This window comes from Chroicocephalus ridibundus, chromosome 6 (assembly GCF_963924245.1).
Source record: "Chroicocephalus ridibundus chromosome 6, bChrRid1.1, whole genome shotgun sequence".
Classification (NCBI taxonomy): domain Eukaryota; kingdom Metazoa; phylum Chordata; class Aves; order Charadriiformes; family Laridae; genus Chroicocephalus; species Chroicocephalus ridibundus.
This window is the reverse complement of record NC_086289.1, coordinates 13,349,077-13,373,568: the sequence shown is the minus strand read 5'-3', so window position 1 is coordinate 13,373,568 and position 24,492 is coordinate 13,349,077. Positions and strand designations below refer to the sequence as shown.

Below are 24,492 nucleotides of genomic sequence, written 5' to 3'. Positions count from 1 at the left end.
GAAGCTGTTACGTTTTGTTAATCAAGAAGGGTCATGCTTTATCCAGAAGGATTCGGGACCTAGCAGCTGCCATTACTGCCAGTGATTCAGGCAGCAGAGAACTATTGGAAAACTGCCCAACAGGGACTATTCTCTCTGTCTGGGTAATAGTGGCATTAATTAGTATTTGCACATTGCTTTGACAATAAAAGTCATTGCTGTTTGGAAGTGTTGCGCGTTAGCATGGCAGTGGACTGCTTAAGATGATACTTCCATCTTTAATGTCCTCAAAGATGGGTGACTGGGGTGAGATAGAAGAGTGAGAGACAGAACGAAGAGGCGGCCAGCTGGATGGATGATGCTGAGGGGTGAAGGTACAATCCTTCTCCCCGTACGTGCACCTACACATGCCTATTTGCTACACCATCAGCAACAAAGAACTGTGACAGTCCATGGGGGTGCTTCCTGAGGGGTGCATTTCTGTGTGCCAGATCGGGAGGTCGCAGTCAGGAGTGGAAATAGCAGGCCTGGGAATAGCAGGCTGTCCCTTGCTCCCAGTTCTGCCTCTAAGGTGGGAGTGTTTCAGCTATTGAACCTCTGCCATATTTGTATAGCCTGAAACAAATGATTGTACTTGGAAAGAGGGCTATGCGAACCATGCAGGGATGGGAATCTTTAGGAAGTACACAGTCCTGATCCTGACACAGAGCCTTGACTGTAGTTGGCAGTGCTAAGGACTAAAGTCTTTGCCACTGTTTTACTTCTAGCTGCTGTTGTAACCATGCTTTCTATTGCAGTTGAGGATGTGCAGGGCCCAGTCTGGCCATCAGATCCTACAGGCTGGCCACAGACCACACAGGGCATCTGTGACTTGATTTCAGTGGGGATCCAGTGCTACAGTGGTAACATCTGCTTAGTGCTTTCCTGCTGGGCAAGTCACATCCATTTAACAGGACGCTGGTATTATATCTTATCTCTACCAGTATATTATCAAAATCTTTTTATTAGGCTGAGAGATGCATATCTGAGAGCCAAAGAAAGAGAAACTCCAGGAAAGGAGCAGGCAGGAGCTGACATTTCCTCTCCATGACTGTTCTGTGAAGCATAATTAGATTTTGTACATCCCAGGATGCCCTGGTGATTTTTGCACCATGCAGTTCTTAGTAGATCCCTTCATGCCATGACCAGGAGGAATCATCTGGTTTACTCAGCAGTGCCACTGTTAGCACAGTCTTGTCCTGGTCATATTAGCTACCACTGTCATGGAAGAGGTTTTTAAATGGCTCAGAAATCACAGCTTGATGGTTGACAATATGGAGGCAGAGTCGACAAGGCAGTGAGAGAGGCTGAAGGGACATTGAAGCACAGGGAGCTGAAGTGTGCTATGCACGGTTAGCCATCTAACCAGCAACAGAGCTGCAAAGGTACCCACACTTCCTAAATCATGTTCTCTTTTCCTTTCCTCTGGCCCAGGTGGCCCTATAGAAATGTTACAGGAGTTCTTCTTGCAACCTCGTCTCTCCCCAGTCTTCAGGCCGTGGCAGAACTTCCAGCGTGGTTGGGGTGGGGACCCCCCCAGGGAATTTCACATCAGCAAGTGCTGTAGTTGTAGATGTGCCACAGGGCAGAGAGGGCCCTTCTTTCATAGTGTAGCACAGCAGTATACTAAAAAGCTCATACATTTAATTTCAAATAATTTAGTGGCTACTGTGTGAAACAGATTTCTGCAATACTGGAAGCTGGTATGTGTCCCTAGTTTTGTTTCAGATTGCCCTTTGCAAATTGGTTTCCTCTCTGTCTCCTTTCCTTTTTGACTCACTGCAAACTATCCCTGCCTCCAGTGCTTGGTTTCAGTGGGGAAATGGACCATGTTCTGATCTAATAGCACACCTGAGATGGTTTACAAAAGATGTGTGCAGTCATATATGTAGCAGCTGAAATTCAGTGTAGGTCCATTGATTTTAGCAGGGAAATGCTGATTTATGTCACTGGGGGATCTGGCCTAAAAACATGTATGTTACTGTGTTCCCTCAAGAAAACAAGATAGATGTAGTTTTCTCCTTCCCAGTGTACAGGTTTTTTTCCCCCTAAAATGCACTTGCTGAGATGCGGATTCCCTGGGCTCATCTGCTTATGTGCAAGCCATTGCTTATGTTAAGGCAACTATTTGTTTCCATCATTCAACCTCGACATATAAAAATTCACCTCTTTAATTTTTTTCAAATTTCTTTTATTTTTTCCTCCTCTTTTTTTTTCTTTTTTTTCTTTTTTTTAAATTTTTTCCTTCTGAAAGAAACTGCATGTAATCAATATTATTCTGGGGAATAAAGGTTCCAGAGGAACAGCTTTATGTTCTTTGTCCCCACAGTAGGCACAGACGATTCAAATTTCCTGAACACTCAATGTTAACCCAGTATGTGTTTCAGCTTTTCATGCTCATTGCTTCAGTGGTGTAAAAAGAGTCAGTGCCTGGATTTTCTGGTCTAGCACCTCAGAACTAGCAATCCCAAGGTTTTAGAAGTCATGAATTTGTCCTTTGAAAGTCCTGAGTTTGGCAGAGAAAAAATCAGGAAGGTGTTTGGATAACTTTAGTTGTCCTCTCTTGTATTTTTCTTGATGCTTTTCTGACTGAGGAAAGGTTGTGAATCATATTTTTCAGTTCTTCCCTCCCAGTTAATAAAACCAGAACCTTTATCTTTAAAGAAAAAAAAAAAGGCAAAAAAGCCAAGATTTTCATAATCTGATTCTAGCATTGTTCTGCTGTGGGCCATTTATACTTCTAAGAGAGATCTTTATTCATCATCGCAAATGTGGCATGTCTTCAGTTGTGTTTTGGTCAAACTCGTCTTCCATATAGGTCGTCTGGGAGAAGGCTGGTGGCCTGTTTGTGTGGGGTGTGTACACACTTGCTTGCATACATGTTTGCATTTTTGCAGTAGAAGCCCCACAACAGTTTTGTGTCAGTTACAAGAAGTTCTTCCAGTATAATAAAATTCTTTACGTTTGTGTTCAATTGATTTTTATAGGACCATGGGTGGCTATAAAATGAAAGTTAGGGCATCATCCAGTAAAATTTTGGCACATCCGAAGTATTGTGGGTATGATAAAAGGAGGAGCTGAGGCACCAAAATGAAGGGTGATATTTTTGAGAGACAGAAAATTGATAAAACCAACAACAAAACTTAAAGCATTGTAGAAAATCCTTGGGATTCTGTAGTGCGAAAGGAGGAAAACCTGATTCTTCCCACAGCCTCCTACCTTGGACATCTCATTTCTGCCAGAGGCTCAGTGATCATAAACCATCTGAATGTAAATTTGGTAGCATTTTGTACTTGCAGCATTCAAGAGATAACAGCACGTACAAATAACATGTTAGCAGAGTATACTGTACCCAAGGGGACTTTCCTGCCATATAGTAAGAGAACAATAATGTCATCAAAAGTTTTGCTGCCAAAACAGGATTCTGGTTTTGTCCTCTGTCTGATGCAGTACTTGCTTCAGGCCAGTTGATTTCTTCAGATCTCGGTGCAGGTCCACAAGAGTTACACACACATGCCCAATGGCACAAATGTGATAAACCTGAAAGTTCTGCTGCAAAATTGAGTCCAGTGTTCCCTAGCCAGATAAGTTGTGTTTTTTCTCTAGTGACAGCATGGAGACGGCTGCTTTATTTTTCCTCTGCAGCCTTCCCTTATCTTATGAATTATGCTGTACCATCACTGTGAACATTGGTTAAATTCAGGAATTAAAATTACATTATGTCATGTTTGGTGACTTGTTGACTATAGTTGTTGCCTTGGATCAGGTTTGCTTATTTTTGTTTATTTTATTTTTTTTTGTGTGTGTGTGGTGGTTTGTTTGTTTTTTTCCTTCACACTGCTCCCTAAGGTGGATTGAAGGTACATAGAGTTTGAATTAAATGGGTTAAATAGCTTAAATATAGACACCACAGAATATATAAAAACCTAGATAGCTGCTGAGAGAGGTTAGATAAGAGCTTCCTTTTTCTTGCATGATCTGCAATTGCAGATTCATTTATTCCAAAGGTACAATTTTCCACTGTTTGATTGCAGGAACCAGGTGATGGATGAATCAGAGATGACAGTGTAAATGCTGTATGCCCAGCAGCCCTAGGGGATCCCTGAAACATGCGAGTTTCTCATTTGGTGATTTTTCTGGCAATGATGCCTCAGCGCAGTGACAGTTTCTGCTACAACCGTCAAGCTAAATTGTTCCTGATGGTGGTTGGCATTTACAATGATGCTGTTCATTTGGGTTCGTCCTGTAAACAGCCGTATGCTGCCCTTCCTGCTGGGGAGTGGGTGGTATTGTCAGTCTCCCTTGCATGTTTGGATCAGGGTGAACTGAATCCCTGTGTAGTATAGAGAGGACACTATCTCTTGCCTTCCATGAGACCACTTGCTGTTTAGAATGAAGGAAAGGATATTCCTCTAGAGCTTCCCAGATTTGACACTCCTTCCTGCATATGATCTTTGGCTTGGCTCTGTGTGTTTGTAGAGGTAGAAGGCTGTGTAAGCACGCTCTGCTTTTCCCTTCAATAGTTGCCTGTTGTCAATGCATGGGTTACCAGGGAACCTGGCTGATGAGAAATGTGTCTAGCTAGAGCTGGACTGAATCACCTCACAGGATTTTAAGTGTGTTACAATAAGAGCAGTCCTGGAGAACACCTGCAAGCTAGCAGAGCCTCTGGTGGAGACCAGAGCTGACTGGGGAGTAGGAGGGTAAGGCTGAAAGGAACTCTGTGTTTCTTTATTATATTATATGTTCAAGCTTGCAGAGGCAGGTTTGCTTTGGCACTTGAGGTATCCAATGCATCAAGACATATGGGCCATTTCATCTTAAATGTTAGTTCTCTTGATTTGTTATAGGACAGGTGTGACAACCGTGTGGTAATGAAGACGGCCTAAACGAATTAATTGTAGAAGATGGTACAAGAGCTAGGGTGTTCGAGTAGGAGATAATATTTGCTGAAGCTGCATCTTCAGTACAATCAGAAGCTGAAGTTTTCTACCTTATTTTTATAATTTTTTTACTCATAGAATTTCTTTCACAGTCATAGTTGTCCTATAGGCAGCATCTGTTTTGGGAGGACACAAGTCTCCCATTAACTATGGTGGACGTTTCTTTTTGCTGGTTTGGTCCAGTATCTGGCCTTGGTCACAGGTGGTATAGAGCACAGGCAGAGCGTGGGGACCTGAATTGTCCTGCGAGTGATTCCTCCCAGTTCAGGACCTGTACACGTTCTAAACAGTGCCCGTTCATCCACTGTAGCTTCCCAGAAGCTTTTCAGGATGGCACTGGGGGCATATCCATGACCAAAGGAGTTGGAGGTGGCATAGTGTGTTGTGTCAGCCTATAAATGCCTGCTCTAAGGCCCAAGAAGCACAATCCAGCTAGAGTAAATCCAGGGAAATGCCAGTTGTGCCATCCTTCCTGATTTACGTATCTCCTGGCAGGAGGAGCTGAGAATATGCCCTTTTGGCCCCTTTGCAGAATACGTTGCCATGAGAAGTAATAGACCCCAGTCATAAAATGGAAAGGAAATTATTAAAAATTATTATTTGCAATGCTTGTATTGAACTGTCTTAGGAAGTTTATTTCAGAAGAGTCTTTAAGGATTAAAAATGTCTGTCTCTGCCTCCTCACCCATGCCAGTCTTCAAAGCTTCCCATTTCCTTGGTGTTATGCCATTTACATACAGTCCCTGGAGAAATTTTGCACATTCAACTCTTGCAGTTTTTCTCTTCTTGGTTCACTCTTGTTATTGCCTTTTCCTGACTTCCCTCCAAGTTGTCTGTCACCTGCACCTGTGATGCATTTCTTGGTGTATGCATCTTTGCCTCAGACTGAGTGAAACCTGTGCCATGGAGAGCAAAGTGCTTAACTGCTCTGAATGCACAGCGCTGGCTTGTGGACCTGCCGGGCTGATGTGCTAATGCCACTGAGCAGAGCAGACCCCTCCAGCTTCACAGCTTTGTTACTGTGTGTGCATACAGAGAGGCTGCAATGGTCTCTGGCAGCAGAGAAGGGTAGGATCAGAGCAGGATTGATTGGAGCAGCCTGTGTTTATCCAGTGCCCGGCCACAAGCTTCCTCAATCATCAGAAAGTCTGTCTTTTGTGTAGCTCAACCTTTGCTTGCCCTGATAGTGGGTACTTAAAGGAAATGTGCTTGGCACAGTGGACCGATGCAATGCTGTTGTTTTCTCACTTTTCCTGAGGATGACAAGAGCTACTTGTCAACTTTTGAAATCTGGTGAGATCCCGGCTGGGTTCCTGTCTTGGAAGAGGTGCAATTTAGCAGCCAATAAACATATTGCAACAATCCCTTCTTTGCCTCATAAATCCCTGACAGAACCCATAGCCTCGGCCTGAGGGGGCACAGTGTCCTCGTAGGGTGAATGTGGTGGAAGAATGGGGGCAGTGTGAGACTCCTCTGACTTTGTGAAGGAATGGCGTTGTGCAACACCTCTGAGAAGTGGGGTGCATGTCGTAAGGACCTGTGAAGTTTGCTGCTCTTCAAGTGGTGAGATGAGAACTGTACGAGGAGGGTGGACACCTACCCTCTGCTGGGGCTGGCCTCAAGTGGGAGCAGCTTTACTTTACAGGATTTTCACCTGTGTGAGCTAGATTAGCTTCAGGTGTGTGTCTGCTCAGTGTCTGCAGGGTGAGGGGTCACATAACTTGAGAACTTTCTTGAGTAAACTCCCTGAAAGTGCTGATGAATGGAAAACTGAAGCTGAATTGGGTGTCAGGGGTGTGTGTGTGTGTGTGTTAAATGACATACGATTTAACCTGGAGCAAAATACGTTGCTTTAATTTTGCCAAAAGGACACGTTCTTCTTGAGCCCAAACTAATATTTATTTCTTTCAAGCCATGTGAAATTTTTTACATGACCAACAATTACAACTCAGAATAAAATGCTGTTCTAAATGCAATTTTAAACCCTTTAATTAATGCCTATGTGTACATTTTCAGAAATGTTGTTTTTTCCACATAAAGAAATAACTCAACAAAATCTTATATGAATTTGGAAGGTGATTTGGTGGTGTTAAATTTCATTCTTTCACTAGTCTGAAAAAAAACCTCTTCCATTAAATCCTGTTCTGTGTAATATAGAGATTACCCTACAGATAGAAGAGAGGAAGAGCCAAGCATGTGATTGTAGCTTTATGTCCCACTCTGGCTAATGTCTGAGCCTCTCCTGCTTTGCTCGTTGTAGTCTTTTGCTCCATAAACATGAAAGATTGGTCTGTAATAGCGACGAATGTACCCAGACGCTTGCACTGTAATTAAAGGCATATATCACACAATAAAGCACATTTGAATGAAAAATCTTCCCATTAGACATGTGGTTCCCATTTATTTCCCCTTATTGTTAAACTTCTGGAGAATAAGCATTGATGGAGCATAAGGAGGGGCTTCTAAATGCCTGTAGTTTGGAGCCCCCGGGAGCAACCAAGATTTTCCTCTCGAGCTGGGAGGGCCCAGAGCAGCCCCATTGGATATTGGGTGACCCTGCTCTGGCAGAGGGGTTGGACTAGATGATCTCCAGAGGTCCCTTCCAGCCCTATGATTCTATATATCCAGGTGGTTGGTGGATCCAATTAGCACACACCTCAGACCAAAATCTGCCTAAAGATTTTTAAGGTGAGAAGAAGCTGGTCAAAGGGGCCAGCCCAGTTTGGAGGGAGAAAAGTCCGCAGCCATTAGAGCCAATTCAGTCTTTAGTCAGTGTTGAAGAGCTGATTCTAGGGAAAAAGGGAATGAAGCAGCATCTGGGGACAACAGGAGCAGCCTGCAACCCTCCTCTGCCTCTGGCTGTGCTTATCAGATAACAGTGGAAGAAATACTGCTAAAGACATCTCCTGGTGCACCTTGTTAGACCCTGGTAGCAGGAAGGCAGCTCTGCCATCTCCATCCCATTCTGATCCCTTCACAGTCCCAGTGTTGTCCCTCCCTTTCCCGTTCTGTATCGCTGCCCCTTTCTGTGTCTGGTCTCGTGCTCTGCTCTGCGTTGCTGATGTGGGAAACTGTCCCCCTGCGTGGTACGTTGCTTGCCTTGTCTGTTATGTCTCAATCTTGGAAGAGGCTGCCCAGGGAAGTGGTGGAATCACCGTCCCTGGAGGTATTTAAAAGACCAGTAGACAGTGCTTAGCAATATGGTTTAGTGATGATTTTTGTCAATGCTACGTTGATTGTTGGGCTCGATCTGAAAGGTCCCTTCCAGCCTAGACAATTCTATGATTCTAATCTGATCTCAGACTCTGGAAGTAGAGGGGGTTGGTTTCTGGGTTTTTTCCCCTTTTATGTCTTTAGTTTTCAATAAGGCTTGTTAACAAAACACTCATCGGAAGGGGGTCAGTGGCAACATATTGTTCAACCTTAGCCCTCCCCCAGACTCTAGAACTGATTTTGAAGTGGTTAAAATGTCATGAGGAAAGGAATACACAAGCAATCAAAAAAGTTAGCCTTCCCTCAAAATGGCATTTCTATTTATAGTACCTTTTGCTAAAGCTAAATTATTTAGAAATGATTGAAATGTGTTTTGAAGTGACCATGTTTTTTCCTCAGGTTTTCAGTTTAAGAAAAAAAAACATAATCTGAAAATAATACTTTTCATCTTGGATCTGAGACACTTCAGCATTTCTGGAGGTGGGGAGAAAGTAGGAAAAAGACAGGCTGCTTTTCACCCAGGACTGAAACATGCCTTAACTTATGTCATTGCTCTTGTTGCAGCTGTATTTGGACTTCGTGTTCCACTACAAACCAGTCATGCAGTAGAAAAGCAAAATATATGCTGCTGAGAAGCAGAGATGGCAAATTTTTGGCTGAGTATGCTCAGTACCAATTAGGCTTAAGAGAAATTGAAATGTGAAGGTTTTTGAGTGGACTTTTTTTTCTACTAGTTTAGTCCACTTTTTTCTTTTTGTTGGACATGAAGTGGAGAAGCAGAGAGAGACAAGGTTTAAGCATCAGGTTTAAGCAAACTGCACTGAGTGGACCCATTAGGTGAAAGCATGTATTTTTTTAATTGTAAAAACATGAAACGTGACATCAGTGCATTGTCTTAACCTACCTGGTTCCTTTAGAAGCCAGATTTGGATTGAACTATACAACTACAACATGAATTCAAATATTTTCAAGGTGTTTGGGCTTTGTGCAGAAGATCCCTGGCCAGTTTCTTGTAATAGTAGGGTGGAGTCTGAGTTTCTTTTGTCTGAAGACCTACTTTTGCCAGCCAGCATGTGAAACGTTTCAGTATTAGATTTTAAATGGTGATGGCAATGCATTTAATTTATGTCTAGACCAGTTTCGTATTAAAATAGTTTCCAGTGCCCCTTCAACTGTGCAACATCTGTAGGGAAGTGAGCAGCTCTGGTGAGTCTCAGACATGTAGCAGTCTGTGGACAAGTTGTCTTTCCATGCCTAAGACAATTAGGCTGTACCATGGTAGAGAAGAACCTTGGGCTGTAACAAGGTCTTTTGATGCAGTCCTTAATCACCTGGAAAGGAAATCAAAGCAGAGAGATAAACTGGTCCATTTGTTTTCATTACAATTACTGGTTTTTACAACTGTGTGTAAACAAGGCCCATAAATACGGTGCTGGTAGAATTCTTTCTCCTAAGCTCGGCTCCACCAGCTGTTACACAAATCTTTTGGCTCGAGAAGCAGGATTTATTTTTAGGTCTTTTAGTGTGGAGCTGTCAAGGATGCCTTACCTGAATTGTGATTTCCAGCAGCTTATGGCAAGAGAAGAGAACGAGAAGCTCTTCTTTCCCTTCTCTAAAGATCCAGAAGCACTTCAGGCTTCAGATCTTGGTTCCTCTGGAGCCTCAGCAAAGCAAGGGGGCAAGGACAGGTGTTTCCCTGGGAGGAGGTGGAAGGAACAAGCACAGATGATATAATTGTTCTTGAGTTGGTCATCAGCTTGAAGGTGACGTTAGCCTTTGTATCCCCTAATGGTAACTGCTTGACACTCCAGAGGTGTCTCACTAGGACCCAGACTGAGGGGAATGGTGGAACAAAGGATTCAGGGGAAGGCCGTGACTCTGTCCTTGAATGCAGCCTTTCCTACTGTGAGTAATAAAGCCTCTTCCATGGCGAGGGTCGCTCCTGACTCGGTTTCAGCCACCCAACTGAAGCATGTTAGACTTTAGTCCTGTCCCTAGTATCCTGCAAGTAACGTGTCCTGCCTCACCAGAGAACCTGAGAAAGGCGGATGCATAAACCCCACAGCTTAAACATTATACTGTGAAAGGTGGTGCTATGAAGAGGAAGGGTATCCATCTGTCCTCAAAAAAGGAGGGGTGGAAGATAGGCAAGGAAGGTAAGATGGAAGATGTAATATAGAAGTAGGGCATATTTCTGTAGTATCAACTGCTGTCTTCATGGCTGTACCAAATTTATCCTGTCTGTCTTCTTATCCAATTCTTCTCAATCCTGTCATCTTTCTTTGGTTGCTCTGCTCTGGCGAGGCTTCGCAGTCTACTCTGCTCCTGAAGGCACACCATGCCCCAGTGCCTGAGGGCAACTGATGGCTGCAGGATTGTTGTGGGGGGTTTCCACAAGTGGATTTAGCACATGGAGGAAAACCACAATTTTATGACATCTGAAATGGAAAAATTAATAAGGGGAAGTGGCTTGTTTGTTGTGGGTATTGGCTGGAAATCTTTGAGTCAGTCTTGGCTATTTGAGAATTTACTACCCCAACTTGAATTCCTTAGGGATTTGGGGATCTGCTTACTATTTGTATGAATGAGAAGTTATAGAGAGATAGTGTCTCAGGGATTCAGCTGGAGCTGAACGAAAAAGACACCGTTTTCAAATGATGAAACAATAAAACAAAAAAAAAGGAGTACTTCATCAGCTTGGAATTTCTGGGCTAAATTCAACAAGTAGAGAGCATGGTGACTAGATGGATCTGACTGTCAGGAGTGGCTGAGTAGCGGTAGGTGTTATTTTATAGTTAAATGAAAGAAATATAACAAGGAGAAACGCAATTATTACTCATATCCTTTCACTTGCTGGAGCAGTTATCTCCTACAGTGCAGACTCTTTTGTTTCGTTTTGTTTTGTTTTGTTTCTAGGTAAAGGCAACCTTATTAAATCCTCCCTATGTCTAATTTTAGGTGTGGAAAAAAGATCTTTCTCTGCAGTCGGTGAAGTGAGGACCATCCATTTATTCTATACAGAATATTCTGAGATCTTCCAAAATGTTTCTCCTGCAGTACTCAGCTGCTCAGTGTGCCTTTAGAAAAAATGTTGGTATTGTCATCTCCTGAAATGTTTTCACTGCAGTTTGAATTGGTTGCATATGGCTCTCTTCTTCTGTGTGATGGGTCACCTCTGGCAACTGTTAAACGTGGCTTCTCTGTTCTGTACTCTCAAGGCTGAAAAGCATTGTGAGTTTTGCCTCCAGTTCATTTTCCTTCTAGGAATGAACTGATATGTTAATGGTGGCACCTTCTTCTCCTTTTGTAATTTCATCTGTAACACAGAACTGTAGAGAAAAGACACACCTTGCAATTTTCTGAGTGGTTTACAACTTTTTCTCAGTTTCTGAGCCTCTAATTTTTTTTCCAGTGATCATGGTCATTTTCGCTCTGTAGAGAAAATTTAAGACCTTGCAAAAGACTTGCTTTACTGAGTTACTCTTTGCAGACTGCTTCCATGCAGTCCAATTTCCTACAGAAATGTTGACCTAATTTTATTTTTCTTCTGTCCCAGTTTGATTTTTTGGCAGGAACCCTCCACACATCTTGTAGATTTTTCCCACCAGCTCTGGCTGAGAAGGTGTTAGCTTGCTTTTGTGCTTTTCTGGGATCAGAGCCATCTTTTCATGTAAGCAATCCAAGCTACTGCTCGGGATCATTCTCTTCTGAAGACATGGCAGGCCAGGCTAACCTCCCCTCCTCTTCCATCATGTTACCATGTGTCAGCTGCTGCCCAGTAATTACCACTAAGCCAACTCTCACCCTGCTGGATTAATATGAATATATCTTTCCGTCATCAGCTGGGTGTATTGTCTGGGGGAAGTATAATTTTGTGTGTAATAAATGAATTGTTTAAGTACACATAGTCCAGCTGTTCTTCCTCACTTTATCTGACACCATTATTTGCAAGCTCCAGATTCACTCCAGGGTTGGCTGGCAGACAGGAAACTATTGAGATTCTCTCCAGATGTTTGCTCAGGCCAATAGACCCGATTTCATAGCAACAAATATTATTTTATTTTCTTTGCATATAAGCCTTTTATGTATGTTCCTGATGCCCTAATTCTTCTTCTGTGTTTGAGCAAGAAAGTCTATAAATATCAAAGCTCTCTGAATTTCATTAATTTGTTTTCTGTTACTTCTCAATCTATACGTGACATCTTCAGTGTGTCTTGCTGTGATAAAGCGTATCCAGACTATTGTATGCTTGGCCTTTCTTCAGCTCATGCTGAATCTTCAGTCTTCTGCCTGCTTCTCCTATGAAGACCAAGTAGATCAACCTGGGAACAGGGAGCCTAACTTGAAATCCATCTCAGCTAAATCATGCATCTGCGGTGGGGTTCTCTGCAGTAGTCACTGTGAACTACTTTTAGTGTCTATGGAGCGAAATGGAGGCTTCTAAGGCATGAATAATAAGCAACTTTAGAACTGTATCTTAGTATGGGAATTGTGCTTTAGAAGCGCCTGTTTCGAGCCTGTCTAAAAATGAGCACTGGTGACTAGCTCGGATACGGATGACTAACATCAGGGGGTTGAATCTCTTCCTGTGGTTTCCATGTTTTTCCTTCATTGCTCATTCTTGTCCCCTCTGTCCATAAGTGGAGTTTAAGCAGGCCAGTTTCTTATGCTGCTCCAGTTTTGAAAAGCTTGACTACTTGAGCAAAACCATCCTTTTGTATTTTTTTTCCTAGCTGTCATTGGGAAAACAAAAAAACCCCACCCCAAACAAATTACCCCAGACCAGATCATCCAAGCAAGAGGGCAGGATGTGTCACCCAGAGAGTTTGTACTGGCGAACTGCAACAGCATGGAGACATTTTTTTAATATGCAACACTGTGTGTGCATGCGTGTGTGTATAACTCCTTCCTTTCCGGCTCTGTAGTTCTGGCTGTTTCTGATACGTTGCATGTGTTCATTGCATAAAATCTGACACCAGGGATAAAGTTCCCTCTTTAAGGGGTTTGCTGCTAATCTCAGAAACAATGTCGGTGTTAAATAAAATGTTGCAAGTTTTCTTAGAGTTTAAAGAAGCACCATTCTGCCTGTGGTATGTAATATCCTTACGATTCAGAGTTGTGCTGAGCAAGACAAGCATGAGTTAAGGTTCTGGCCTGTGGTGAAATAAAGTTGTGTATCACTTGGGCTGCCAAGGTCTTCCCTGGAACAGATTGTGTATTCTTGGTAAAACACAGGACTGTGTTGGTGGATGTGATATGTCTGGTGCTACGATCCTTGAGTGTGGAGCATTATGATGCTGTCTGGATAAACATTTTCTATTTATCTTCTTGATGTACAGCCTTTTCTTTCTCTAATGGTAGGTCTAACCGGGCTCCTGAGCATAGGCAGATTTACCCCAGAGCTCAGTACCCATTTTCAAAGACTGCACCTGTACTGCTGAGTTGGGGTGAGAAAGCAGAGCTGCCCTTGGATCCTGCTGGTGTGACGAGGCTAGTACTTTCAGGGTAATACTTTAGGTGCTTCATCAGGCCTGAAAGCACATCAAAAAGTATTTTTTTTTTTTTTTTTTTTGAGTACAATGCTGGCCCCTTCACCTTCCTGAATCGCATCTGCCCTCTGGTAGGGTCGCATGCCAGTCTGTGGGCGAGCAGAAATTCTAGGGTCATGCATGCAAGGGTAGATGAGATTCATAAGCATCATTTAGATGGCTCAGTAGGAAATTCTAATGTTGTGTGTTTGTTCTCAAAAGCACCTCAGCTTTTAGGAGGCTCCTGGGACCTGTCTACTTAAAGAGCTGCAGAGGTTGCTGGGATCGGCTGAGTGCTCTGACTGTTTACTGAGACACCTCTGTGGTAGATGCAGGATTATGAGTTTGTTTTCATGTGAAAAACTGAATTTTGTCACCTTTGCCTTGATTCAGGACTTTGTCCTTCTGGTTTGCATCCTGCTTCTAATTGCTCCTTAGTCAAGTCCTCTGCATGCCACTCTTCAGCTGTGTCAAGGCACAAGACCAGCCCATACAAATATAAAGATCCATAATGGTCTTAATTTTTCATTCATCAGAATAGGCCAAATAATGCAAGGGAGTCGCAGAAAGGACGTGAGCTGACAGTACACCCTCATGGTACACTGAAGTCCATCCCTCATAAACCAATGTGTTGGATTGCTCTGGGAGGTGGAAATGCCAGAGATTACTTGTCACTAAAAAGCCAGAGCAGAGCTTTAAAAAGGGAAAAGCTTGGCATCAAACAAACCTCATTTCTTTCCATCGCTTAGTATTCAGCCTTAGGACAAATTAATCTGTATTGAAATCTGCTGTACTTGCCACTAAATTTATTGTCTCTTCTAAAAGGATCTCTTCTCCCGTGAAGGGAGGTGAACAATAAGTGTATATACATATTCAATTTTAATGCATACTAGAAAACTTTTTATTGTATGTTTTATTTAGTAATTCAACATTAACCTTTAGATTTGCATCTGTAAATAATACTATAAAAGTGAAGTGAGCCAGGGACGCCTTTCAGGAATTTGCTCTATCATACAGCTTTAAGGCTCCATCATCTGGTTAAAATTCAAAGTGGACACCTAGAATAAGTAGATGAATAAACAAATAAAAGGTCTCGAAATGAATAATATCCTCCTTATCTCTTTATCTGAAATCACCTAAAGGCTGCAAGTTCAATTTAATCCTTCTATCATCAGTCAGTCTGAGCTTTAATGGAAAGAAGCGGCGGGGGGGGGAAGTACTCAGTAGCTGGTCTCTGGTTTTTAACTTGATAGGAAGAAGGATGCTCCCTGAATGAGATGCTGTGGGAGAGATGAATAGTTAGAAGGAGATTGTGCTTCATGCCACTGAGCTATCCGTAGCTACTGCTGTTATGCAGCTGCAAAAGAAAAGGAAATGCTAGGGGCAAAAGATAAAGGAGAATCTGAGGAAATGGATGTATTTTGCTAATCCTTTCCTCTCATGGTGAGAATGTTTAATCCGCTGCAGAATACAATAAGGATGCTAGTCTTGCTTGCACTTGCTTGTGAACAGGAGCTAGCTGAGGCTAAGCTGCCTGGAGCCCATGGTTTCGACACCACCGTGGCTCAATCTGCAAGTCGTGCCTGCAGTCAGGAGTGGAAAGGGCAGCCAAGCTGTTTGATGCAACTGATGCAGCCCCGTCTGTGTGCAGAGGTCCTTGTATATGTAAAACCACGTCAAATGACTCGAGGAATATTGCTGGCAGGCACCATGCTAACATCAAAGCAGGGTTGTAGCACTATAGAGTTTTGACTCTTGGAGTGCAGATTTTCCATTATTGTTTCTAAAAATCTGGATTTTCCTTCAGAATGAAGGATGTGATCCTCTGGGTAAACATTTGCTATTTACCTTCTTGATGTATGGCCTTGATGTTGACTTCCTAAGCCTATCCTTGACTTTGGTAAGGGAATTTTATTTTCCTGGTTCCTTTAATTAAAAAAGATAAGCGATGCTTTATTTTGTACCTACGGAGAATTCAATTTGGGGCAGAGGATTCTCTACTGTATTTTTTTAGACTATCGCTATGATTGCTTGACCAGAAAAGCAGAGGAAGCCCAGATAACATGGGCTCTTAGTGCAGTATCTTACCTTATCTGGTGATGGTGACAAAGAAATATGGCCAAATTGGAATGTTCAGATCATGTCTGATCTCCTGAAGAACATGGGGCAGAAATTTTTTCCTAATATTTCTTGCCACAAGCTCAGTGATGTTGGTTGGAGTGAAGTCTACATAATCGGAGCCCATTTTGACATGAAGACTGGAGGATGACTGGTTCCATCTCTTTTTCCATTATGTGCTTTATTCACTGGCAGCTTCAGCTGCCGTTGGCAGAAACTGGACTTCCCATTGGCATAAATGCAAAGGACTGATTCTTTTGTCTTTACACATACCAGTTGCATTAGATACTTCATGGGGTCTGAATTTCAGGTTTTGAGTTTCCTTTCGCTAGCTATACAGTGGTTTGGTTGTGTAGTTGAGTACAAACATAGTAAGAATTAATCAGCTGCCTCAGGCTTTGAACACTGCTCAAACAGCTCTTTCCAATCACCTTTGTAAGTTGTTCTATGGTCCAGCTCTGATGTGGTTCCTGGATCTCTGTGGTCAAAGATACTGCCCATTCCAGAAACTTTAATATTCGGTTCAAACACATATAGCTTATCTTCCTAGTCGCACTTAGCCATCCGTATAGCTGTGCCATAGTACTCATCACTAGGTTGTGAACCCTCCTAATCGGAATGTGGACCTGCCTCCGATTTTTAAATCCAGTTACTCCAAATCAAATGCAGAACCTTTACTCAAATTATATCATTTTCCCATTAAGGACCTAAATTTGGATATTACAAACATTTAAGTTTCTCAGCTTTGTTATCTACCTCCTTAGCCTGCAATCAACCCTTAATTTATTAAGCCAGAATTTATTTCAGATGAAATTTATTTGAAATCCTGTTCAAAACACTGCCTGCTATTTATTTCTCTGTGATCTAGTTATGAAGCAGAGTAGTTATTTCTCAAAGTGTATTTTTTTTCTAAGAACCAAACTTGCTCAAAGTTGGAGAAAAGGAGCTTATGTATGCTTTGATTATGAGTGAGTGGATTGTGGGTAATAAACTAATTATATGGAGAATGGTGTTTGTGGTATTAAGCTGAGCACGTATGAAACGAACCTATGTCTGAGACTTAGTGTGGAGTTGTGTGGAAATTTAGTTCTATTACAGCTGTACCAGTTGTTAGCCAGAAAGAGTCAAAACGATCATTAGATTGAAAATTTGGCTTTCAAGAAGAAGCACCTCACTATCTTCAATGTTTAACGAATGAGCAGACTGATTTCTAACTTATCTCAAAATTTAGATCTTGTTCTGAACATAGAAGTTGTAAATTAGGAGCAATTTCCTTTTCTTTCCCACACAGAAGAGAGGTGTAATCCACACCATAAAACCGAATCACAGTATGACCTTGAGTATAGCGTCATTACCTAGGACTTCATAGTCATGTTAACTAATCTAATTTGTCTTTCATTCTATTTAATGTTAGGAATTCACATGTCATCAATCACCTGCTTCCTGTTGGGCTGAAAAAGCCAGAGGGACTGACAGCTTTGTCATATGGCAGTAGAAGTGAACGTGTTGACAACTGAAATCAGGAAGCACAAAAATGTTTGAAAAGGCTTTGGAAGAGCCAACCTGCTTTTGAGTCTCAGCAGCTTAGTCTAGGCTAAATGTGAAGGGAGAAGATTACCTTACTAGCCATCCCTGGCAGCGAGGCTGATCGATAACTGTACAGGACAATCCATCCCTGTTCTTTAATCTGAGCTGATTTTAATACTTTATTTAGTGGCAGTCCTTCCTCTTCTTCCTCAAAGCTTATACTCCCCCTTTCTCTTTGTCTTTCAGCTGTACAGCTCCATGGACTTCGGAAGAAAATGGCAGCTCATGCATGAGCAGGTCACTCCAAACAGGTTTTACTGGTGAGTTATGCCCTCGGGCTTGGCTTTGCTGTGGTGAGGTCATGTTATATACTCAATCCATAAATATTATATACTCAATCCATAGTACGTATCTTGCAGCACTATAGCTGAATGTCTCCATATATGTATCTCTTTCTTATCTGATAACAGTGGTGTCTTGTACAGATGAGCCCAAGTCTTTTTATAATTGCAAAACTCCTGCTTCTTTGTCACTCACAGTAACACAGAGAAACTGCCTGGTGCTTCAGTGACAAAGCTATGATCGTTAGACTCCTATTTTTCAACCCTTCTGAGAGCTACTTTAGCCTACAACGCAGTCTTTGTGCAGAGCTGGCCGCTCTGACCAGTCTCCTTATGCAACTGTGGGGAGAGAGGATGATTCAGACTCTGCTTTGAATCACTCTCTGAGGAGCCAGTTCTTTTCTACTGACTGGTGAGAGCCCAGGATCTGCAAACAGTTTGCTAAAAATCTGCTTTGTGACTATCTTCCTTTCCATTTCCCAAGTGTCATCCTCCAAAACTGGGAGAGTGTCTTAAAAGCAGATGATTAAACAAATTTAGTTCCTGTCTCCAAGCTCCTCCATTTCAGATGCTAGTTTTCCCAACTTCTCTCCACCATGTGAAGGCCCAAGAACTGACTTTAGAGAGAAAGAGAAAACCCAGCCGTAGTCTTCTGTAGTTGAATCTAGAATTTGGGGCTTAAATCAGATTCTTAACGCTGTACTACATGCCAGATGATGGGGGTGGGGGGTGAACATGTAGAAGTGCTGATTTACAGAATCTGTGAATAGTTGGAGAAGTGCCTGGTCCTTAAGGCCAAAAAAGATGGTAATATTAAGAAACCAGAGGCTCTTGCTTTGAAGAGTCAAAAATAAAAAGGACTTGTAGGACTTAAGAATTGACTCACAATTGCAAAGCAGGATGTGTATATCTTGGAGTCAAATTCTCATAGAAATTCTTGCGCGACATTAAAAATATCTGGAATTCAGGCCCAAAATATCTATAGATTGTATTTGCAATACTTCCACACCTTGCAGTGAAGATAGACACCTCATAGGATTTTCAAATAGTCCTTTTGCAAATCTCTCTAAACAGCTTTAGACTTCCATATTTAAAACATGGGGTTTTGGCATGGTGGTTATGTTCTCCTGGTTCTGGTGGCAGGTGGTTGATTGACCTAACTATCCAAAATCTCTTGATTTCACTATTCATGCTAGGTGCACATGACAAATGTGAGTGTAGGTCCTCTGTCGGTGTATCCTTCTGTGGAGGGATAATTGTGCTCTACCCTTCAAATAGCACAGTTGAGCTTAGGGGAGAGGCTTTCTTGGAAAATAAAGTGCAACGGCTGAGCTGACTTGGAACAAAGCGGAATCTCTTTCTACAGGAGAGGCTGCATTGTTGTGGTTTATTTTCTACTTTTACATAATAATGGTTAGTGGAAATCTCCTGTTTTTCTCTATTCATTTGACGCCCAAACCTGTAGGTTTTTCATACAACTTTTTGACTGCTCAGTTTGAATGTGCTTTTTAACACTGCATTATATAAAGCCTTTGTTTCAAGTGTCTCTTTCTCTTAAAAAATGTAGAAGTCTTCTATAGTTAAAACTCATATGGCATAGACCTAGAAATCTTTATTCCACTCAGAAACAGTAGAATCCCATTGACAATAAAGTTTCCAAGAGAGTGAATTAGGTTTTTCCCAGAGTGAGAGAGATTTGAAACAATTCATAGTGCAGGGGTCAGAGATGCTGAAATTTTGGAACATAACAACTCCCCTTAGCTGTCTGATTTCTTTCTTTTTTTTCTTTCTTTCTTTTTAAAACAGCAAACTGTGATAACTTAAAAGTTTTGGCTTGTAAGATGTGTACAGAAAAAGAAATGCAAGGAGAACACTTTAGCCTCAGGAATTTGTTGATTTCTTTTTAATAGGCTATGAAAGAGGGAGAAAAGGGTTATAGCTATAAGTTTCAGAGGGACACGAGACACTGTTCTGTGGAGTTCATCAGCTTATCAAATACTATGTTACCAAACCTCTTAATTAAAAGTTCCAGGAAAAGTGAAATAATAACAAAAGGAAGATGCCAAAATCAAGGGTGAGCTGCTTGTTTGTGCTGCTCTGCATTGTTTACTAGTAAGAGCTCAGGTAAGCATCCTTCATCAAATGGGACAGTCTTCATCTGATTTGAATGCAGCTGGCCTTATCTGGGGCAGCCTTTGTCTCAGGTTTTTGCCTTCAAAGCATGACTTCCATCTCTCAGGCTGCTGTGAAGGGACTTGTGAAGACTATAATCTTCACCTGGTTCATGGGATCAGTCAGCCTGACAGGGAGAAGTCTTATTTTTGTCTCTGGGACCTTTCCAAATAATTAGACCTTCCCTGAGAGATCTTAGATAAAGAGACTTTAAGGCCAGGAGAAAATTACGATTGGATCAGAACTCATGAGGTTGGGATCTGAATTTTCACTCAGCAGAGTAAGCAAGGCTTATCTGGTAGTCATGGACGCACGCGTCACTGTGCATTTTGCTGTAGCTCTGGCAGGCATCTCTGTGATGGCTCTCCAGTAGTCAAAACAAAGTCCGAAGTTCCAGTCCTGATCTGTGGCTTTGTATCCTGGCTCTTGCCTTCAACTTATTTCCTTAGTCGCAGATGTTGGTGCCAATCACTGGGTTGTAGTTTTGTGTTCTTATCCCATATGGATGTCACATGTCCTGCAGTTCATGGGATATCTCTCATCAGTTCCTGCAGCCAGCTCAAAGTTTGTGCATGAGCTGAGTTTCATCTTTGGGCCACTCATAGTTATAAAAACTAGGATTTGAGCTCAATACTTCTGTAGTAGTGATTCATTTGTTAGCGACACCCACTGATGGCAGTGGCAGAGCTTGAACAGAATGTGTTACTTGATGTGAGTACAGGCATCCAAATTTGGCTCCCACGTGCCTTGGCCCCAGAGATTTTAATAACTTAGGATCCTGTAAGGCTGGAAATAGGAGCTTACGCTACTGTGATACAGAAATTCCCAGATCACTCATCACTGAAATTACTCAAGATAACTGGAACCAGCATGGGTGCAAAGTTTGTTAAAGACCTACTCAATGTTCTTCTCATTTAAAACACATTTCTGCAGCTCCCTCTGGGCCCTGTTCGTTTTCTCTCACTGTAACTTAGACACCTGTGCTGTCATGTGGAGGGATATAAAAAATACTGTCCATATTTTGTACTGTAGAAATGTTAGGGAAGTTTCCTTGTCTGTAAAACACATGGTGTGTTCTGTGCTGACTAAATACTGTCTCTGTTCAGATAAGAACTGGAAGGATTTGAATTGTCCTTAAATTCCTTTACTGCCTCTGCCGTTTCCTGTGGTGGGATAACAGGACTAAGCAGGTGGGCAAGACAGTTTGGTTTATGGAGCATTCACGAAGCCTTGTTCAGCAGTATGTTGGATCACAACTTTTCTATGTCATCTTGGGTGACTCAAGCTGACTTTGCCTTGTTACCCCCTAGGTAAGACTGGGATAGGAGACAATTTTTTTCCTTGTTGGATGTAGTGGGTGAAGTACTCAAATACTGTGATATCAAGTGCTACAGCAGTGGATTAAGAGCACTGAAGAGCACTAGGGAGTTAAAAGGTGCTTTAGTGGCATATGGAATCCTTTTATAATCTTAATGTCTTGATTCTTTAAAATGTGGAGTCCCACAAGGTGACCTGTGTTTTCTGGCTAATCAGCTAAATGGCTGTGAATATCGTCCCCTGTCCACCTGTCTTTGGAGGTCCTGCCTGAGTTTGCTGAGCAGACACAGGGATCACCACCCTGTGCAGAGGACACGGATATATTCCTTGGGACACCCATCCCCTTTCTTAGGGTCTCCCCAAGCTGCTCTTTGCTGGAGGACACATTCATGTTTCCTGCCTCCTGTCATCACTGGGGAATGTGAAGAGGTGGATGTGGGACCATTTTCCATTTTTTTTGTTTGTTTGTTTTGGTTTTTTTTGTGTGTGTGACTGGTACATCTAGACATTTACCCTTTTCTCATGTATTTTTTTCAAACATACTCTCTGGGACTTTGGGTGATTCTGTTGAAGCCCAGGAGCGGTAACAGTGGGGAAAACCCATTTGTGTGGAAGAGAGGGAGAAACCTGCACAGAATTTCTGATGGCTGGGGGGATATTTGGAGCACTGAGGTCAGTACCCAGGATGAGCCTAGTCAGGAAAAGACACTGAAATACATGCTGGTGGTGAAAGCTGGGCAGAAAACACCAACAAGGCAGGAGGTGGGAGGCAGCAGAAGGAGGAAAATAGGACACGCAGTAGCCTGGCTTTAAGGAGCAGTGTTTATATTTGCAAATAGGAAAAATGTGGTGTAACAAGATGTTCTTCAATACACTGTTGATTTCCTCACTGAGTATCCCCAGAATTCTATTATTTTCTCTTTCTGTGGTAACCAACTGGATTTCTGGTTGGTTTTGGTATCCATTAATACAAGCCACAATTGTTTTGAGCTCCAGGGATTAAAAATCGGGAGAAGGGAACAGGCTGTGCTTTCGCTGGGAGAAGGGAAGAGGCTGTGCATGCACTTAGGCTATGCTTTGGAGTTACGGCTTTTCTGGCACAGTTGTTTGAGGCATGAGCCAGCAAATTTTGTCTCTTGAGGACAAGGTTTTCAGTCCTTTTTGTCATGATTTTGGATAGGAACAGTGATAAAAATTTAGCCAGTGTATTTCTATTTATTTGCAGCTTGAATTTCATGAAGACTATAGTGGAGGCTGGTTTGGATATCTGAGAGTAATGTAGCAGAAGATAAGGGATTCACCTCAATGTTTCAAAAGATTATGATCTGGGTATGGATCTGCAGTTGGACAGAGGTTTGTGTCTGGTTTTATTTCCTCACCTCTGTGATAGCACTGATATTCCTAATCCCAGTGCCAATTTGGGTCCACACAGATGTTCCAGCAGCAGTTCCAGAAGTGACCTTTGGGTACAGCTAAGGTTACCTTTACTTGACTAGTTTGCCAGCAATGAAATGGTTAGTCAAATATGTGCCTGTCTCTCCTGTAAATCCCACTAATCATTAACTACCAGCTGGTGTCATTGCATAGTGCTGGGGAAACATCGCCTGATTTTTTACAGCCAAGTTTAGTGTTAAGAAAACATAGTCTTGTAAATGTCAAATTGACTGTTAAGTAATCCTGCATTAGTGTTTTTCAGAATTAAAACCATACTGTACATGGAGCTGTGGACAAAATGAATAATTCCAGTTCGGCAGCCATGGATAACACCACCTTTAGCATCATAGAGGCATATACCCAGTTGCTATTCATGTAGATTGCACACAAAGAGCTGAACAGGGACCTGTTACTGGAGGCTCCCGTGGGCTAATGACTCATTTGCCTGTGTTAAGGGACTTGCTTCCCATGCCCTGTGGGTGAGAACACCCGGGAAAGGTTTTTCTCCCAGAGGGTAATGCTAAAATAAATCTGGAATCTGTTACTCAAGGCACCATGACCATGAACTGTAGTAGGCTGAGGACAAAATTTTCAAACTCTAGCCTCAAGCTCTGTAATAGGAGTTCAGGAGAGATGAGACCTTCTTAAAAGGTCTTGACATATATTGAAAGATTTTCTTGCAAGGTCATGTTAGTTAATTAAAGATCACAACACTATGGTGATAATAAGACAAATTTTATTTTCCACTGAAAAGATGGGCAAGTGGGGCAACTGTGAGGTTAGGGATTTTCTTTTCATTTTGTGTGTCTACAATTATTGCAGTTGGCACTATAGATATTTAATGTTTCCAAACATTATATCGTAGCTGACTAGCTTGTGATTACACAGTAACTTCGTGGCAGAGATAGAACTGGAATCTGGATATAGTGTTAGATACTCTCTGTTGGCTGAAATAGTGTTTATTTTTGTTGAAAAAGTTTCAAGTCAATAAAGATATTAGGATTCATGTCAACATTATCAAAATACTTCTGTCAAAAAAATAAACAAAGGAACATCCTGAAATGGTTGAATTTTTTGGATGTTTTTTGAAGTGATTTTTAAATTTGAATAAAATCTCATTTTGCAATACATTCTGCTGTCACAGCCAGAATGAGTTCTTTCAATGAGTGATGCGTACCCTCTGGGAGGGCAATTTTGGAATAAGCCGCCTTTGAGGAACTTTTCTTTCTAACCTCCCTTTGCTTGAGAAACACAGCGTATCTTGTAGAAGGAAGAATTACGCCTTCTCCATTAATGTAACTGTGGATATCCTTACATAAATACGATCTGCCTTCTAGAATTTGTGATTTGTTGTGATTTTAGTACAATTTGTGATGTGAGCCATATTTATGACTTTAATGTACTGTGGCTGGCAGCGATTTTTTTTTTAAGACTGGAAAAGCAAGGGCTGAAATATTTCTGTTCATTGGTTTTAAATTTAATGCTCACCACTAAATGTCACATATTGTACTGCAGTGAGGGCTTTCAGCTGTCAAAAACCCTTTTGCCTTGGTCTCTCGTCTATCAGGTTTCTTTATGTCCCAGGGGCCAGTCTCTTCTCTTATTTCCCCATTGCTAATCTTGCATCACTTTGTAATCCCCCCCACTCTCCTGTGACTAAGTGTCTGAGTCTGGAGCAGACCAGATAAACCACTAGTAAGAAAAGATCTAAGGAGGAATTTGTTGAATATTTCTCCCAGTTAAGACTCATCCCTGGACTGGATCCCAGTGCCATGTCTGTCTGGACAGTGCATGGTGGAAGGACCTGTTTCCTTCTTATACAACAGGGTACCAGATAAGATGTCCAAACTTCATTGCTGTTTCATAGGCCAGTGTTGGAAG

At 42.0% G+C, this 24,492-nt stretch overlaps 1 protein-coding gene across 1 annotated transcript in view; it reads left to right on the top strand.

Moving 5' to 3' along the window:
• Positions 1-24,492, top strand: part of SORCS3 (sortilin related VPS10 domain containing receptor 3) — a 307,837-nt gene that overhangs the window by 177,271 nt on the left and 106,074 nt on the right. The window contains exon 5 of the mRNA XM_063339010.1: positions 17,594-17,667. Within this exon, the coding sequence (XP_063195080.1) occupies positions 17,594-17,667 (74 nt within the window). The remainder of the gene's footprint in view (positions 1-17,593; positions 17,668-24,492) is intronic.